The 19,519-nt window shown below is 38.8% G+C and overlaps 1 protein-coding gene across 6 annotated transcripts in view; it reads left to right on the top strand.

The window, feature by feature from the left end:
- The window catches only part of KIAA0586 (KIAA0586 ortholog), a 97,163-nt gene that overhangs the window by 39,957 nt on the left and 37,687 nt on the right, over positions 1–19,519 (top strand). For 4 of the 6 annotated variants that reach the window (XM_050710717.1, XM_050710718.1, XM_035551510.2 and 1 more), the window contains exon 30: positions 4,298–4,379. The exons of the other annotated variants lie outside the window; for them this stretch is intronic. In XM_050710717.1, coding sequence (XP_050566674.1) covers positions 4,298–4,379 — 82 coding nt within the window. The remainder of the gene's footprint in view (positions 1–4,297; positions 4,380–19,519) is intronic. 6 annotated transcript variants of the gene reach the window in all.

Genomic DNA, 19,519 nt, shown 5'->3' with positions numbered 1-19,519 from the left:
TGGTGATGTACCTTAGGATACTTGAAGGTAGAGAAAGATCCTGTTGATCTCTGCTTGAAACCTATAAAGTTAGTCCTTTACTACTTTATTAGTGTGTGCTGTTACCTAGAGATTTAGTTACCTCACTAACTAAAGGTAAATTTAAATGGCAAGTGGCAAAAGCTATAAATGAGGTGGCAGATATGTTAAGCTTCACAGTGTGTTTGAAAGTAATGATATACTTACCATAGTTGTTATGTTCCTGGATGCATTCTGTCCTTACCTGATAGTCTATATTAAGAATAGCCCAAAATATCTTATATTTACCAATCTTACGTTGTTGTTGTGTTGTTGTTGTTGTTGTTGTTGTTGTTTTTGAGGCTTGATGTGTATTGTGCCATTGTTTTCTGAGCAGTTCTTAAATATGTCATTTGATGGGATGTGTTGCATCTTCAAAGAGGTTTTTAAATGGTATATACCTCTTTCACTTTGAGGTCATCAGATTATATTACTTCTTGGAGTGATTGTTCACGGACAAGACTGGATTCTGTTAATGTCAGTGTCTGTTGAGGTGAAGTTTGTATCCTTGCTATCCTTTCACTAGCCAAAAATAACAGGGGTAGGGAGTGTAAAGGGTGTGTTTCCTTCTTTTGGTACCAGTAGTTATGATGAAGAACCCAGTCATATCTGCATCTCATACTCTGAAGAATTAGCTGATACAATTGGTTTTTGTGTGTCAGGGTACAGGCAAATGGTAATGTACCATGTGTAAGATGACCCATGTTACATAGTCTCACCTATACAAGAAATGTAAAGTGATCTGACCCAGTATCTTTCATAAAGAGAAAATATACATACAAATTTATATGTATTATGTATATATATGTATATCTCATCTTTAGAAACCTATTTTTGCATCTGAGCCCTTAGTGTGGTGGGGTTTTGTGTTTGTGTTCTTTTTCTTTTTTGCCTGCTGGCATAAAAAACTCACCCTCCCTCCAAACCAAACAGACAAATCCCCAAACTTTGTGTGTGTGGTTTTGTTTTGTTGTTTTCCCCCAAATAAAATATATTCTTCCTGCATGTGGGTGTTCCTCCCATAAGACTCTAAATCACATTTTCTCATGGGCTAGATTTTTAGCTATTCTGTGATGTGTATACCTATAAGTGATAACCAGAGTAAACATCTGCCCTGCATGGGGCAAAGCCATGCTTCGTGAGAGCCTCCGCTAGATCTGTGTATCCTTCTCTGAAAAAAAAACTCGGTACCAGGTAATTTGAAAGCAATTTGAAACAAGAGGTACTCAGGCATTCAGAATGAGTCATTCTATGAAATGTTTTAAGGTGATAATCACTTTAAACTTCTTAAAAGATTTCCTCCCAGGTTAGTTATTGACTCTGACATCAGTCATTTCACAATTTGTTTTTCATCTCTAGGCATTGTTTTGCTTTCTTTGAACTAAAATTCTATCGGCTATGTATGGAGCAAGAAGACCAATCCATTTAGGAGCAAAGCTAGGCTTTATAATAGTGTTTGCAGAGAGGCTTGAGAAAATATTTCAGGTGGCGTCCAGCTGGGCCTTGAGTTCTGTAGAACTTTGTTCTTATTTAACTGGGAAGGCACCTTGTGGATGTTAGGATTTATTATGGCAAAGCCTGGGTGGGTTTTTGTAACCTACCTGAACAGGATCTTCTTTTCAGAGAGGTTGTGGGCAGCGGTGTGGAGCTGCCATACATGTACCACTTGTTTGCTCCCTCTCACGGGTGTCTGGGCCAGATTCTGGCCAACAGAAAGAGCATTGTGTTTTCATGGAGGGCAGGAGCAAATGCCTTCTAGTCACGAGGAGTGAAGTCTGTGTGGTCACTCCAAAACGAATGACTTTAGTAATACAGGAATTTTCTTATCTACCCAAATTCCTCAGCTGCTCCTCCATTTCTGGCATTGGACTTTTGTGAGATTTGTATGTGCTTTTAGCCACTGTTAGACAGAATGCCAGACTAAATGCATCTTTGGTTTGACCCCTTCAGGCCATTCTTGTGTAACAATATAGGAATGAACTGCTGCTTGTGGCCACTTTTACCCCTATACTTGTACTCTAAGAAGCAACAGAATGACTCGGAGGAAGCCAGGCTCCTCCTGTTCTAGATAAATCATTGTGCCCTCATGGGAGGATTATGAATGTTGATAATCCTAATTGTGTGGCTAAACATTTTGAAGATGGTAAATCTAAATCATTGAAAGTCCCCTATTCGTTTTTAGGAAGTCGGTTGCAAAATATTTTCATAATGTTCTTGTACAAGTCGGAATGTTTTTCTACAATCAACATTTTTTGAGTGGGATTGTCACTTTGGTATTCTCATTAGCTTTCATTTTTGGTATTTCAAAAGACGTTTTCTTTTTTAAGTCCTCCAGGAATGCATAATTGTAGGTTATGAATCTGTGTTATCTCTCAACTTCTGCTTGCACCTCAGTTAAGTTTAATTTTTTTTTAGCTTGTCTTATTTAAAAAAATAAAACTATTAAGAAACAAGCAAACAAAAAACAAAACACAACAAAAACACCAAACAAGACATTTCAAATGGACTCTCACCGGTATACCTCTATGCTTACATTTAATGCTCTGTAGCATTGATGGCCTTCTATCACGTTTCCATGAGACTTAAAGCTAGACCTTTCTGCTTTCAGAAAATCATCTTAAATCTTTCTTATCTTGTCAGCTTCAAATTGTGAACAGAGTAGGTCAGCATCATGTTATGTAGAGGTACCTGAGTTTGTGCCAGTCCTCACCGGTCCATCCATGCACATACTGCCTTGAGGAGATGCTAGCTTGATCCCAGGTGCATGTATATTCACTTTGGTCAGCCTTAGCTCACTGCTATGCCGGTGAGGTTGTGTTCATGCCTGTTACAGAGATGACATGCTACCTGCTAGTGTAGGCTTCTCTAAGCCTTGTTCACTGGGGAGTATTAACTTGGCCATGCAGCCAGTGAGGAAGAGAGTGACTGAATGGCTTTTCTTTTTGTTCCTCCTTGATTTCTGCAACACTGGCTTAAACAATCACTGAGTACATGACAAGCATTGTCATTGCTGTTGAGATGCCCCTTATTCTAGGAGATGGTTGTCAGGAAGCCCTGATTGCATAGTTGGCATCGTGTTTATTGTGTGACGGACATATATTTTCTCCTTTTCATCTGTATTTTTGGCTGGCTTCTGTTTCACTTGTGGCTTCTGTTGTGGAGAGTTTCTCTTGCAGAACTAAAGTATACTTTTCTTCCTTGTTATCTGTGGGGGAGCAAAATACTGCTGGTAGTTTGTCATCAGGTCTTCAAGATAATACCCATGCTATTGCTTCTCAGGGCGTATAGTCTTCCCAGAAGTCAAACAGCAATTCTATCCATAAGTTCCAAATACTCTATGATATGCAAAAAAAAAAAAAGTAATCTTTTTAAAAAATCTCCATTAAAAAACTTATATTCATTTATGGAATCAACAGAATAACTAATTAAATCAATTTTGGCTGTCCTAGAGAATGTCTGAGTTTTCGAAGTCTCCACACATCATTCTAAGTCTTACAGCATCATACAAGCTTCTACAAAGAAAATAAACTCTATCCCAGCCAAAATCAGGACAACTCTGTTTTGGACTTTCCATCTTTCCTATGTATATGTGGTGGAATGTTCTTGGGTCACAATTACTGTTCCAGACAGTTAGCACACAGGACAACAAGCATATTTGGCCAATGTGCTGTCTCCCTTTTCAACATGCAGTGTGTTTGTTGCGTCTAATTAACTGTTTTCCCATAGGCATTGATGCGGACATAGATCCTCATGAAAATTTAAGAAAGAGAGGAAAATTAGTTTAAAAACATTGTCAGGGAAATACATTTTAAACTAGGCATGCATTTTCTAATATGTGTGCTGAAATGTTTAGTTGTTTTTTTTTTGTTTGTTTGTTTCCCTTTTTATTCAGTAGGATAATACCCATGGAGAAGTCCTGGGTATGGAAGAAAGCCAGAGGAATCTTATGTTCTTTCTGCCACATTCTTCTAGCAGGAGTTAAAGGTCTTCTGTGTCTTCAGGTCTAAATGGCGCTTTGCCATACCTACTTCTGCCAGGATGTTAGTCGAGAGGAAATAGAGTTGCAGTAAGCTAATTCAGATCTGAATTCTTTTGAAGCTGAAAGGAAGCAGCACAAGTGCATAACCTTTAATGAATCTTTAAAAACCTCTTTGAATGTTTCCTGAAGCCTCACGTAGTTTTACTATGCTTTTAAATTAAAAATCAGCTTTCTGACATGATTTTAATGTATGATATGTAGGAGGAAAGCCAAGGAGATGCACAAATTGTGAGACCCCGAGTAATTCATGTGAAAAGGAAGTCTGAAGAGATGCAGCAAGAAGGTAAATTGTCAATAAGCAAACATAGTTCTTTCAGTTAAGCACTTAACTTCTAAATGTTGTTGTATACTCATGTATACTAAAGATCTGATTTTTAAATTTTCGTTTTTATTACTATGAAATTCCCAAATTTCTGAATGTTTGTATGCAGTACAAATCTGTGTGCATACTTTTGGTAATTGCTGGGGTGCACCAAAAAGGTTGGAAATGCATCTGTCTGTATATATCATCAGAATCCTTGCAATTAAGGATTTATTTAAATTTTTATTTGTCAAGAGCTTCACAATGTGCATATTATATAGTCAACTGAATCATTAATTGCTGTTCTGCAAACAAAATACTCATAATGTGGTGATAGATGGCAGCAGTTCACACACATGAGAAAGTGCAGGGGTACTAGAGGAGAACTGAAAGATAATACAAAGTATTAGGATCATGCAAAGGTGAGAAAAATGGAGATTTTCAGTGTTAAAATGGCCTGGGTTAAGATGGGTTTCAAGCTAGTGTGTAACAGATAACACTATCTGTCACAAAAGAAAATCACTATCTGTGCATAACCATTCTATTTTTAGAGATTATTTAACAGTGTTTGTTAAAAGTATTAATGATACTGCGTGAGAATTTTTTTTTGTTTATTGTAGTTCAAGACAGTGTTGGAATAACATGAACTATGCATATTACTGCACTACTTAATTATGTTAGCAGATAATAAGTTTGTGGAGGTGACAGAATGAGAAATAGCAATTGGCATCTTAAGTGCTAAGAGCAGGAATCTAAAAACCAGCATGTGTACAATATATGAATTATAATTGCTCCATCATAACATAGACAAATTCTTCATGCAAGCCCTTTTAAAAATAATTCTTTGAACTTCTTCCATTCCATTTTTTTTTTTTAAACATGTAATTGGATTCTAATTCTGTTGGAATTATTATGCTTCAACTATTTAAAAGTGGTAAGAAAAACCCTTGGCCAATGTTACGGTCATGGGACTTGAAATCTAAATTCAAAACCATGGTTTACATATAAAGAATAAAGTTATGAGTAATGTAAAACTTAGCTTCAATGCGCAGTTAGTGGAAAAGCTTACAGAGGTGGCATACTTTAGTGCATGTACCATTTTTGTTGTAGAGACATTTATCAATGTGTTTTTAAGGTGGGTACATAAAAAAAATAATTTATTAAATAAAAATAAATCCAATTTATTAATAAAATAAAACCTCGATTTTTTTAATATTGGTGGAAGGTATTGCAATGACCCTTTCTAATAGGAAGAACTATATCTTTCCTCTACTGTTTAGAAAATCAGAATTGTCTGAGGGAATTGAATTTCCAATAAATTATGACCTCTGTATTGCAAAAAAGGAAATTATGTACCAGTTCTGCCTTGTAGGATTGACCTTTCCCAACATTAAAAGCAGTCTTCCTCACTAATGGTTATATCTTCCTTTTTTTCTTCTACCCCACTACTTCCTAGTAAGTGTCAGAGAGGAGGAAGAAGGGCAAAGTAATCTCCCTAATACTACTTCAGGCTTTCACAGCTCAACTTTGGCTCAAAGTCTTAACAAGGCAGCATGTCCAGTCTGTATCATCGAGTAAACCATTGGAGACAGCTGGAGTTGGAATAAAGTATTTTCATCAAATCTGTTACTTTCTAGAGTATTTATCTTAAAATAAAATAAGGTATTACCCATAGTGTAATACAAGGTATTTGAGCACGGTCCAAGAATGTCCGATGAAAATGTTTGGCCACAAGATGGCAGTAGTCAATTTTCTTTGCGGGGAACTCAAAAAAAAAAAGATGATTTATATACAAGGATAATTTAAATCTCATTCATAGTATACGTATTTAATGAGCCAATAAAAGTCTAGAGGATTTGCAAATGGAAACAACTGCCTGTCAGTTTTAAGCAGAAGGTCTTGCCTGTATAAGCTTTACCACACTGAACTTAGTCAAAAGCTGGAGGGTAAAAATTAATAAGAATCATTTGAAAGACAAAACTTGCAACTTGATAAGTGTACATGGGTTTAAGTAAATACATTTGAAAATTAAGCACATCTGTTACAGTAAGATCAAAGCACCCTGTTTGTTAAACTTCATGTCAAACAGTTGTCTTTACTGAGATAGCAAGGGACAATGAGTACTCGCCTGAAAATGGAGAAGCATTCCAGAGGCAGAATCGTTTAGGTATTTTTTCAGAGTTTCAAGGATAAGTGGTGTTATCAGTTGTAGAGCTCAGAAAATCTGGAGCCCTGATACGAAGTGCGAATTCAGGGTGTTGTGAGAAAAGAGAAATTGTTTTGGACTTAAAATGGGATGTAAATTAGCCTTTGCTTTATTTAATTGATAAATACATGACAAGACTTGATTTATTTTTTGTCTACAGTCATAAATGTGTATACGATAGAACTTTCTTTTGCTGTACAAGAATTTTTTTGTGGTTTGCAGTGAACATGTGTTTTTACTGAAAGAAAGTTGATTGATGTCCTTTAATGAAAGTTGAAGTTCAGTAGGACTGTTACATTATCATGCCTGAAAGGGTAATGTCTCCTGAAAGTTACAACTGAAAATAAAGCCTGAATGTATTATTAATTGAAATGTGTGCCTTCTCTAGACATAGTGGAGACAGTGGTTTGAAAACATATATTTGTAGTGTATAATATACATGCATATGTATTTTTGGCTTTATAATACCCTTTAATCTTTATACCAGTCTTTCATATATCTTCATAAATTTAATATGATAATAATTGTTGTGGTTGGTGAATATACATGTTTCCAGAATACAAGCATTTTTAAGGTTTGCATTAGCATAATTCAGAGTTCTTAAATTAAAATAAAAGAACAGGTGACAATGCTTGACTGCAGAGCATTTTTAAGCTTTAATATGAGCAGCTCAGAACCAAGAGGTAGATGTTCTTCACTTAATTATTTTTCTATAGCACAGACTCTCAAAATGTACCTAGAGAGCATAACTCCATGATAATAATTCCTTTTTATCTCTAGCTAGTGCATTATATTCAGGCAGCCATAAGTACATGGGAAAGTAATATTGGAAGACTGAGCAATTGGCTTTATTGCCACGGAGAGATTGCACAATTGCTTGTGAGAGGAGATGATCTGTGCAATAAATGAAAAAGAGGGCAAGAAGCCCTTAAAATAGTCTCTCTATATATACATATAAACGTAAAAACAAACAAAAAAGAAAAGGAAACAACAAAACAACCAAACTTCCAGAATCTTTGCTTTGTTTTAGAAATGGGCTGCTACTTTGTTCGCATTGACATAATGTTGGATTGAAAAAATAGATGTAACTAAATATTTTTCTCTCTTCTTCAGCCAGAAATTGCTCTGAGTTAGGTTTGGGGTTATTTTTTTTACTTAAAACTACTGTGGCATGAGGCAAATATCTAACAGATGCTTCAATAGGAAGGAAGAAGATTAGGATAAGGCTAAAGGTCTTTATTTTTTTTTTCTTGGAACTGGAACTGTTTTGGTCAAACTCTTAACAACTATTCTATTGAAAGTTTACTTTCTCTTTAATATTCTGCTGTTTCTTTTTTTGGACTGAATCTCTCTCAAGACTTTTGCTAAAGATTGTCCAAAGCACTCTGAAAATGCAGCTAGTGAAGCAAAACAGAGCTGTTCTTTCACACTGTAGGCAGAACACCACCACAACCTGACAGGTAGGAGTAGTTTGTGTAGCCTAGATTGTTCCTTGAATTGGACTAATTTCTGAGAGAGAATCCTGGAAACTGAAGCCATGAAATCAATTAGATATAATTATGGCATTTGACAAGCAAATGTTTGTTCTGTAGAGTTTTACCTGAATTTTTTTTTTTTTTTTTTTTTTGCTGTGCTTCTTCAGAACTCTCATTTCTGGATTATTTTGACTCTGGCTTTCCTACGCAGTTACCTCCACATGATATCAGCTGGCCCACTGACATAATTCAGTTAATACATTTTACATTCAAGCAAGTCAGGAAACACAGAGCTGTGTTTCCCACAGAAACTCTGCCTTTTCTCTAAGTAGCTTTTAGGTGATCCAAGTGCTCAGAACACCAGTTCTCAAACAGACCAGTTCTCAAACAGTACTCATTTGCTTTTTCTGCATGAGCGACCATAGCAGTTATATGATAACCCATGCATTAGAAAACATGCATCTCAGTAATAAGAATGCAGTTGGTATAATATCCCCGCTTAAAATGCTCAGTAGCCACACTTCAGGGTTTCTACTTTGAATTACTGTAAGTCAGTATGTAGCTGTGTTACAGGATGTTTAGAACAGTAGATTAGAATTTTGTGGTTTTGTAAATATTATTTATCTGGTACGTGTCATTTATACCTGTTTGCTTTTTTCCCCACTGAATCACCTCAATTATTTTTCAGAAAAAAAAGGCACCTTAATTAACTGAAATACAAACAATCAGATGGAGAAATAGAAAATCAAAAAAATGGTTTATACTTAAAGAAAGCTGAGCCAAACATTCTCATACTGCCTTGCAGGATGAGGATCTGCTGGAGACTGACATGCTCAAGAAGAAGATGCTCTCCTCTCCTCTGTGTTCATTTGCACACCGTGTGTTTACCTGGCCCTTTTCATTTTTTATTTTCATGTATTAGGTTTTTGGTCACTTAGCAATTTCCTTCAGCTTCTCAGAAGTTGAAAGTAATTTCTGAGAGTTCTCCACTTACTGCATGCCTCCTTAAGTGGCACAGAGGGAGACAGCACTGCCTTACTACGAAGTATTGCCAAGGCACTTCTGACCTCGTGCTGAGGCTTTTGCCGTGAGAAGAGTGTGCAAAGGCAGAGAACTTCCCCTTTCAGTCTGTCGTTGGTGCCTGTGCAGATAATGCCTTACACCCATCAAGAAATCTGCATTGCTTTATCTGTGTTCAGGTTTCCCTTGTACACTCCATGTCAGAATCAACTTCTGCTCCATGCTGGATGTATGCATTGTTAATTTTTGGAGGGAAGGTATTTTATATTTTTGATAAAGTAATAGGAATGAAGTGGGAAACCTTCCAGTGTGGGCTTAAGGAATTACTCCTGCTCAGAAGTTTTAAGTTCAGGACGTTGGGCTGGCATCTACAGTGTCCTAGCGTAAACAGTTCAGAATTGCTTCATCCTCCCTTCTGATCAGATCTTTGTGTTTACGCTTATTACGCTTATTCTTATTCTATATATATTATTATAAGTGTCTACGCTTATTTCGTTGAGTTTCGTGGTGTGTTCCTCTACTAAGTCACTCCTTCGGTCTATACACAGCAATACAGATTTTGACTGAAATTCCAGCACCAGTTGGGTTTTTTCAGCAGAAAGGGAAGGAAAAACTCATTCATACGGACATTGTCACTAATTAAAGGATTTCTTCCTCTGGAGACTGTGAAATACTTGGATTTTCACTCGTCTTTTTTCAGATTTACTGGGGCTCAAGTTGAACATTTAGGAATTCTCATCTGATTCCCTCCCTAAGCTTAGATTTTAAAAAATTGCAGGTGATCTAATCCAGTGACATGTGGTAACCCTCAAAGCACATTTTATATATCATAAACATGAAGTGCAGAGCAGTAACAAAAATAAGCTTGGTACTTGATTCATACGTGGGGTTATGATGTGCTAGTAATGCTGGACTGGTCCCTTTTTCATACTGGGAAACTGAAAAATCCATTGAAATGCTACATCAAGCATCCAGTGCACCTTCTGGAGTTTGCATCTCCTTTTTGCCTCAAAATATCATACGATACCTAGTGTGGCTGTCTGCATCTCATGGCAGAGACACCAGAGGGTTCTTTGGATCTTCTGTTCTAAAGTTAAGTGTTTCTTAATAATGTGAAGGATTTTCCCTCCAAGTTTACTGGTGTTTTTCTATTTTGTTTTATTTATTTATTTTAATTTGTAGATCCATAATTGCATTTGCTTTGTAAACTCTTGTGGCTACCTGCTGGAACCAAAGTAGTCCACAGTGTCAGGCACTTCTGCTAAGCTGCACATGACACCCCATGCTTTATCCTTGCAATGTGGATTTCTCTCTATTTTTCCTTTAAAAAAAAAAAAGTTTGTTTATTCTTTGGTTGTTTTTTATATCTTGTACCAGTGGTGGGGCAGATTCTAGGCAGAATTCTCAGTACGAGGAGAGAACCTCTTGCTGCTGCATATCGACTCTTAAGAGAATTGTTATATATACTAGCTGAGAGCTTGAAATTCCTATTTCCACTTTGGCATTCTACCTTTTTCTTTTCTTTTTTTTCTTTTCTTTTTTTTTCTTTTCTTTTTTTTTTTTTAAACCACTTCCACTTTCCAGTTGTATAAATCCACCTACTGTAAGCCTGTCTGGTGGCAAAGAGGGATTTCATATAAGTAGGTTACAGCAGCGTTGCTAATTTCCCTGATGCTCATCCAGCCAGGAGCTAAGCACCAAAACTAAAATGCGATGCTCTTTCTTTTGTGTATTTCTCGTGCTGGTGAATCCATTGGAGGTGCTGTGCATTGCAGGCAAGGTATGGCTTTGACAGCAAGTATCAAATACAGGCTCAGATCTCCTGGACACTAACACACTCCTCACCAGGCTATCCAAATAGTTGTGCCAAAGCAGCCTTTCTCACAGCCTGTGGAGGATTTGTAAACACGCTGGGATCTGACTGAAGCAGCTTTGTATTGTGTATTATGATTTGTATGCACTTTTACAAACTTACAGTAATTGCTGTTGCCTTCATTGTAAAGAGCAAAAAATAAACACACACAATAAACCTCCTAAATGGGCACTGGTCCCACTGGCACTGATCTTGAGTAACTCTGAATAAAAGCAGATGGTAGCAAGCTGACTAGGCTGACCTGCTTTCCCCTTTCATGCAAACATTGCTTATATAAATGGGGGACACACACAAAAAATTAATGGGCTTAGGCAAGCCACCTAAGGACAGAGACTCCCCACGTACTTCATGCTTACATCAGCCTGAGGGCTGTTTCCAGTTAGCTCTTCTCTGGAGGGAGAAGTTTCTCACAAATTAGTGGTTCCACAGCTCTGTGCCATGGATTATAAGAAGGAACTGGTGTGTGGCTGGAAAGCGAGCATCCTGAGCTGCTCTGTGTCATGTGTGTTGCAGCAGGTCATGGTAGGTATAAGAATAGTCTCTCCTGAACGTGCTGCTCAGTTGTATAGAGCCTGAAGTCCATTTACACGTCGTCTTTATGGTAATGTAATCAGCTGAGCAGCGATTAGTACCTGTCCCAGCCATCTCAGCTAGACTGACTCCAAGTTGGTTCACTCGGTGGCTGCACTATAGGATTTCTTAGGATGAACATCCTGGACTTGGGTTAACAGGCTTTTCAGAAAGCCTCTTATCTCGCATTTCCTTTGTAGTGTGAAAGTTGCATTTCTTTCTTAAAAGGCACTGGTATCAGACCAGGAAGTCTTTGAGGCTGGTGACACGTCGTGTGGATACTGAATGGTGACTCAAGGAGACAAGGAGCATTACAAGCACATATTTCATCTCAAAGAAACATTTACAGCACAGTAATAGGAGAAACGTAGGCTTTCCATCCTCAGTATACACTGGGTTTGTTTTAGTTTTCTGGTTGGCAGGGGAAGCAGATGTTGCCCTTTATAATTTAGTGGCTTGTATACATCTGAGAGAAAAGCACCAGGATGAACAGCTTCTGCTTTCCTGGCTGTGCTGATCCTCGGGCAGGGGCAGCTGGGCACCCTTCAGCTCTACCTGTTCTTCAAAGGCTCTCGGTTCAGCTTTGTAAAGCACTCCATCAAAATCAGAAGGAGCCAGCTGTTTGTGTGAGGAACGCCTGGGTAGAAGAGAAATTACCAGGACAACGGTATATACACCGTGTGGAGGTAGCTTAATGTGAGCGATAAATAATCCACAGTCTTTGCCTGCAAACCTCTTTTATAAAGGGAATGAGGGATTTACAAACGCTGTCATTCTCAGCCATTAAACTTGTTTCTGTTTTCTTTTTTAATGCTTTGTAATTTTTTTGCCCTACTAGCCAAGGCAAGGCATAGCTGTGAAGTTGTTCTTAATAAAAACTAACTAGCCAATAAAGATGGATGTTTAGATGATTGGTATCCACAGTCAAATTGTAACATTATTATTTTTTTAATTTTACTGCTTATTATATTGTGAGAGGGCTTGATTTACAGGCAATTCTCATGTTCTTGAACACTGTAGTTACCTACATATTTTATTTTACTCATTTTTCTGGATCCTTTAGGAGTAAGCAGACCTCCTATTTTATGCATTGAACAGAGGCCAGGTTTTTCTATCACCTTCTTCTCCATACAGTGATACAAAGACTGCCCATAATGAAACATTAAGTCTTCGCAGTGCCCACGTTAAGATATGCCATGTCAAGGTTAATTGCTTAGAGTTAAGAGTAGAGAAAACTTTCAAAAAAGGCCCTAGAGTAAATGTTATTTAGGAATTTTTCTGAATCAGGAATACTATATAAATAATTGCACTGCTACTCCTTGATAACATGCTGATTTGGAGAAAATTCAGTCTGCCAAAGTAGCTTTCTTCTTCAAAATGGGGTAAGAACTGCTGAGTGAAGATTGAAGATGTAATGTGTGACCTGTTGCTCTCTGCTGAGGTTGCATGTGGGACTCCATTTTATAAGGGTTGAATATGTGCAGATGTAAGGCTTGGCTAAAGTACTTTTTATCTTCCATAAAACTAATTTTGAAAGTAAGATACTAGAGATTCTCGTCTCTGAAATGCTCGCGTCAAGTATGCCTTTGGTGGCTGCAAGGAACAGTAGTAAATAACGGAGATGGGTTACATTTTGTCTGTGGGCTACTGTGTTCTGGTTTTCATCATGAATGCTGTCTTTCAGGAAAAAAAATAGAAGTATACCTAGCAATTCTTAATTTAGATTTAGAACCTTTGTATCTCTTGTCACTTAGAGACTGTTTTTCTTCTCTAATGTAAAACTCCTGGTTTGCTTTTAAAGCAGGAAGAGCTGTTTTTAAGCACACTTATAAACAACTTGAGTGTAAGTTGCTGAGTGTGACACAAAATTTGTAGCAGCTCTGTAAAATGTGTTTTTCCCCAATACTTTAGCTGCAGGGAGGTGACTGTTTCTCTTTGTGTACAGCATGACTTTGACTTTCTATTAATACTTGCTTTTTTAGTGTCAGATAGGCACACGTCTGTAATGCAAAATAATACATCATCAACAATAAGCAAACAATGAAAATGTGTATCTCACAGGCAACATAGAGTCTGGTAAAATTACATTTACGGTTTGGGTCAAAATTATGTATTCAAAGCAGGTTAGGCTTAATCCAGTGTGACCTGTTGATCTGCATCCTACCTCTTGTTGTTGCAGTAAAGCAATAATGTCAGCGTTGCATACTGTGGCCTCGTTTTATGCACTGCACCTATTGCAAGACTTAGGCAAAGCTGTGTTTGGTTTAAAGACAGCACAACAGCTGCAGTTTCTGTCCCTGGTCAGGCCACTGTATCTTCAGTGGACGTACAAGGCATGGAATTTGCTGGCAGTTGCTTCATTTCTGTTTTTTTTCTCGTTTGTTTTTATAATCCTAAAACCATAATTACAGATCTTGAGAAAATTGTTTTATTTACTTAACAGCTGCCATTGTGCGCTGTTATGTAAATCACAATTAATAAATGGGAAATATTTACTAGCTTGTGTTACAGTGTAAATACGCGATTAGCTTCTTTAAAGTGCATGTTGCTTCTTTTGGTAATTGGAACCGATCCTAGAGGCATGCAAGCAGCGAGATTACACAGGGAATGCTTGTTTCTGAAGATGAAGCTTCCTTCCTGAGTAAAAAAAAAAAAAGGGGGAAAGAGTTTCCTGTTAAGAGTCCTCACGTTAATGGACGGCCAGTCGTGCCTCCCCCTGCTCCAGCTGGCCTTTACATACAGCCCTTTGTGGAGGCGTTCTCTGACTAACGCTGTCTAAAACCATTTTTACAAGAGCTAGAAGCATTGGGGTTTGCCTGTGCAGGCAGACGTGGGATTTAGAGAGATTTTTGCTCCTCTCTCATCTGCTTTTAAACGCGAGGCTAAGACAGGCGGTATCTCCGTGGTTAGAGGCTGATAAAGGCCGTTCTGTTCCTGGGGTTCCTAATCTGGAGAGGGCCTAACGAAGGGACTCAGGCCAAAGTTTCAGCTGTACGTAAAGAAAAAAATGCGTTCTGACCTCGATATATATGATGTGCAAAATGAATAATAGCAGCACTGCAGGCAAAATCCTCGCTGCTACGATGTGACAACCCGCCCCTTCATCGGAGGGTTCAAGAATTTGGCTGCGCTTTTGGAAAGGAGCCTCGTGGTCCTGCTGGAGAGCTGTCTGAGCTCAGACAGAGCGCAGCACACAACGGCTTTGTTAGAGTGTTGGCTCCGTGCTTACGGCAGGACACTGAAGGAAAAATGTCCTTTTCTACCTACAGTCTTTTCCGAAGTAAAACCATGCTCACGGGCTCGAGCTCCCCAGCCGCTAAAAGTTAGAACCACTCAGGATAACAGCGAGCCTCTGGCTCCGTGCTCTGTTAATTCAGGAAGTCTTTTCCTCCGTTTTAGGACAAACTCCCTAGCTCTGGCTATCCAGTGCTGGCTGTTAAACAAGAGCCATACATTGAGCTCTTTAACTCAGCTCTTTTTGCCAGTCTGCATGGGAAGTGGAGCACTAATAAAGAAGAGGAGTCTCCATGCGTACCTGTTGTAGGCTGGAGTGATATATTTAGGAGATGTTTACTTCATGCAACGCTGCTAGCTCAGAAATCCATGAATCAAGCCATCTCCAGTGATAGTGAAGCTCAGGAGATGTGTGGTGGTGTGCTGAGGCTGACGGATCCCAGGACAATGGGATTTCATAAGGCATCCAGGACGTTGTTTGTCACCACATTTTGTAGGTACGCTTGCTTGGGTACCCCGAGGATGTGCTGTCCAACCTTACGTACCAAGCACTGCAGCACGGAGCTTGCCAGAGTGAACATTTTGAAGTGTATGAAAAGAAAGTTCAGATGTTTTCAGTCTGAGAGTGAAATTGCAGAAGGCCTTTAGAGGTCTGACTTATTGTGCAATCTCTGTAAGTAATTTGTAATCAAAATACCTTTGCACATGTCACTTTTATATTTCCTGTAATAAAACAGCAAGAGCAATTAAGATTTTGGACCATAATCTTCTACAAACATGCTTCTCAAGCTGAAAGGGTTGGGGATTTTTTGAGTTATGGCTGAAATAGCTGTTTTTTAAATTTGTGATTGTTTCCAAAAAAGCTTGATAATAGCTTTTTTAATAGACTTTCCACTGTAGCCTGACAAACAAGACTGTTATGTGGTAACATAATTGATCTGAAGTTTACTTCTGAGAAAGCAAAATAAATAAAAACACAGAACTCTTCACAAAACTGGAAGACATCTGTACTCCAGTAACTCAGCATGTGACCTACTGGGCTTTATTCATTTAAAATCGGAACGAATTGGTAAATATACTGCTGTATTCATGCAAATGTCTCAGAGTTAGTGTGCCTAATAACACGCTGTGTGCTGTTCATCTGCAATGTTGTTCTGACACTGTTCAGAAAGTTGTCTGAGGTCTTGGCATTCTTCAGGAAACATTAGATTAATACAGCCTTCTTTGTCATGTAATTTTTTTCTGTTTAAGTAGGTGTGTGAAGGCTGGTGCTACATAAATGAATTACACGGACGACTTTGGAGGAAGAGGGTGCTTGTAAACTGGACTGAAATTAATGAATATAAGAATTAGAAATCAAAACTTTATGTTTAGTCTGAGGAGAAACAATTCCTTAAACCATAACCACATGGCTGTTTCTTGTTTGCATCAACTCTGGTTGACTGTTATTGTCTTCTGTTAATTCTCTGGGGCAGTGGCCTGACTTTGTTGAATGAGCCAATTGTTTTCCTTTGTGTTGCCCATCAAGTAAGTCCCCATCTGGTTTGTATCAGACTGTTTTCACAGCCAACAACTGCTGCCTTTTCTATATCCTGACACTTAAGGGCCCCATGCTATCAAAGCATTGCTGTGATAGCCTGTCTGGCTGGCCCTATACAGCTGTGCCTTGCAGCTTGAAGCTATTACCCAAGTAATGGTAACTTAGAACTTGAACTGGCTCTTATTCCCATCGGTGTCGTGTGTACAGTGAACAGAATACATTTTTGTTGAACTCAGGCCTCGACAAAAAATTCTTTAAAGCTCTTACTTTGGTTTATATGATTGGTGAGTTTTTATTTTCCAGCAGCTTCCTGTATCTAGAGGCAATTATGTGCTCTTCTAAAACATTAATGAGTACAAGACAAGCGATATTTATTTAAGGCACTGTTGTTATTACTTACTTTTATGGTACATTAAAGCTCAATAAGTGAAAATTAAACAAGCAAATGATTCTTAATGGGGATTTTTCTTATCAGATTTAGAATACATTTCCAGCAGTAGACAGGAAACTTTCTGGGCATGATAAATGTAGGTTGTATGAATAATGCCGCACTTTGGCTACCACTCTATTCACTTTCAAAGTAGTTCCCTGAAAATATAGAGCAGTGAACAGTGAGTCTGCATTAACTTGTTTATTTCTCTCCTGAAGGAGCAGGGAAGGACTGGACAACTCACTGTAACCTGGGCAGTAAAGCTGTGCTGCAGTTTGCATTACAGAACCGTGAGAGGCTCCAGGTGTGATCCGGGCCCCTTTCTGCCAGGCTTCCCGTGTCGTAGGATACAGTCCTGTTCTCAGAGACCTTGCAGCCCGTGCATTCTCTCTCTTAAAGATTAAAAAAAAAGCATATCAAATAACAGTGACATTCAAATGTTGTTCTCTAGTAAAGATGTTCTTTTCCACTCTTGTGTAGGCAGTGCAGCCATATAGCTCTTAGTGACAGAATAGTTATGACGGGAAATGTGTTCCCAAACTTGTAGATGTAGTGAATTTTAAGTGTATTCTGGAATCGGTTCTTTCATGATAGCCCATGTTTAAGAGAGGGAAAGAAAGAAAGAAAATAATGGATAATGTGTTTAAAATTTCTGATCCTTCCGTGATTGTGTGCAGAAACTGCAAGAAAGCAGACTGGTGTATCTGGTACTTGTAGAATAAGTGTTCCTACTCTTAGGGGTGCAGATATATGTGTATAATATATATGTGATATGAATGAATTGGCTTCAAGTTACTAGAGAGCCCTTAAATTCTGTACGATGCTTTAAAATCTACTTATGGACCAAAATGACTCATGGATGATTTTCTTCAGTATTAACATTTTGTATAGACTTGCATGCACCTGAGGCATGTATGTAACTAAGTTAGATCCTGATCCTTCACCTGCAAACCCTGTAAGTCCAGGGCTTCAGCTACTGCTTTTGTGGACCTGTGTGTTGTGTGCAAGCTCCTCTCAACTCGAGGTCTGCAGAGCTTTTTAGGAGTTTTTGTACCTTTGTGTGTTTTGTACTGTTGCACAGTGTGTGTGCTTGTGGCAGATCGGGACTGTTCAAATAACTGGTTTTATGTCATTGCCAAAAGTTGCTTTCTAAGGGTGATATCCGCAATTGCTCTTCCTACAAACGCCGTACAAGTTGTGGATTCAGGAGGTGCAGCGAGTGCTCTAGCACCATGCACAGACCGAGCACCTGTGCTGTTCACCTGCACGAGTCTTGTCGCACACAATATCCCACACCTCTGCAAGGAAGCAGCTCCCACACACGCCTCCTTGCTTTCCCTATGTGTTCCTTTCCACTGCAGGTTGTGGCCAGGAATACTTAAACCCAGACAATTGATAAATGAATTTCATTCGGGCTGCTTACAAGCTATATTAATCACGCGGCCCATGGCAATGAAGAAAGCCGTTGGTGAACTGAGTGCGAGCCAAGTTTGGCACCACCACTTTGGACTGGGAAAAGCAGCTGTCAAAGAGAGCAACACTTTCTGAAGGAAGTTGGCTCTGGGCAGTGAAAAGAATTACAGCCACCAGTTAGCCCAGCCAGCTTCTTTGAAGTTTCAAGTTTTGTGTGTGCGTGGTTTTGGAGGTGAAGGACACCTGCCCAGCTGAGAAGCCAATGTACATGGTTATGTTGATGTCTCGGACGGCACTGCCGGACTGCCGCTGCTCGGGGATTTGTGCTGAGCAGCGTCTGGGTTGCTCGCGGCGGTCCTTGGTTTCATGGCTGCTGTTGGGACCCTTGGGCAGCGCAGAAATCTGCGAGAGGCACGGCGCTGCTGGGGGCACCTGCAGTGTTTTCCCTGCTTCTTACAACAGTTAGCAGAGATGGAAGGGTGTCATTAAACATAGGTAGTAAAGTGCATGAGGGAGTTAAGAAGGTGAGGGAGTATGCTATATAAGCTGCGTAGCTGTAGAGCAGTGTTTCTGCAGTTCAATGATTTCACCGATTTAGAGCTATTTGTGAGCTCTTCTATAGAATCAGAATGGCTCGGGTTGGAAGGGACCTTAAGGATCATCTAGTTCCAACCCCAACCAGTCAGATTCACCCAAGTATTGTAAAGGGATTTTGTTTATATCCTTTCCCATGTAACAGGTTCTTGGGTTTTTGTTTCCCTCTCCTCTTCTCCGCTCCTTTCCTTTTTTCTTTTAGGAAGAATGCTCATCTCTATTGCACAAAGTTTAAACATTTTAGACTTTAACAAATGTCAAAGTAGCACAGTAAAAAAAGAGGTGTTTGCTGTCAGACATTTCCAAGTCTCCAGTCCAGGGCACAAGATTGTAGAGGCAGCGTTACTTGTCATCACATTGGTACTCATTTCAAGAGAAGGCTTAGGTGGACTTTGTAAGAACAGGGTCTGGACACTTGTGTATTAAGTGTCTCCCAGCAGATCTTCCAGTAAAGACATTTAATGTTTTCCTTATTTTAAAGTATGTCTACTTACGTAGGTTAGTATGGTACCCTTTTTGAGCTATAGAAAAATTATTTACCTCCTTAGGCTTCCTCGAATTGCGTATTCCCAATATATCTTTCAAAGTTAATTCATGGGCATAAATGGTAAGATCTTCAGTGGCCATCTTCTACTGTTTAACAAATGGCTTGAAAGGAGGTCTTTTAACTTTGACTCTGTCAACATGCATGCTAGAAATGTATGTGTAGAGATGCAGTGTTTATTGAAATAAATCACCAACAAATGCTAACTGTATAGGGCTGGATT

The sequence above is a fragment of the Cygnus atratus genome, chromosome 5, assembly GCF_013377495.2.
Source record: "Cygnus atratus isolate AKBS03 ecotype Queensland, Australia chromosome 5, CAtr_DNAZoo_HiC_assembly, whole genome shotgun sequence".
Lineage (NCBI taxonomy): Eukaryota > Metazoa > Chordata > Aves > Anseriformes > Anatidae > Cygnus > Cygnus atratus.
This window is presented reverse-complemented; position numbering and strand designations above follow the sequence as displayed.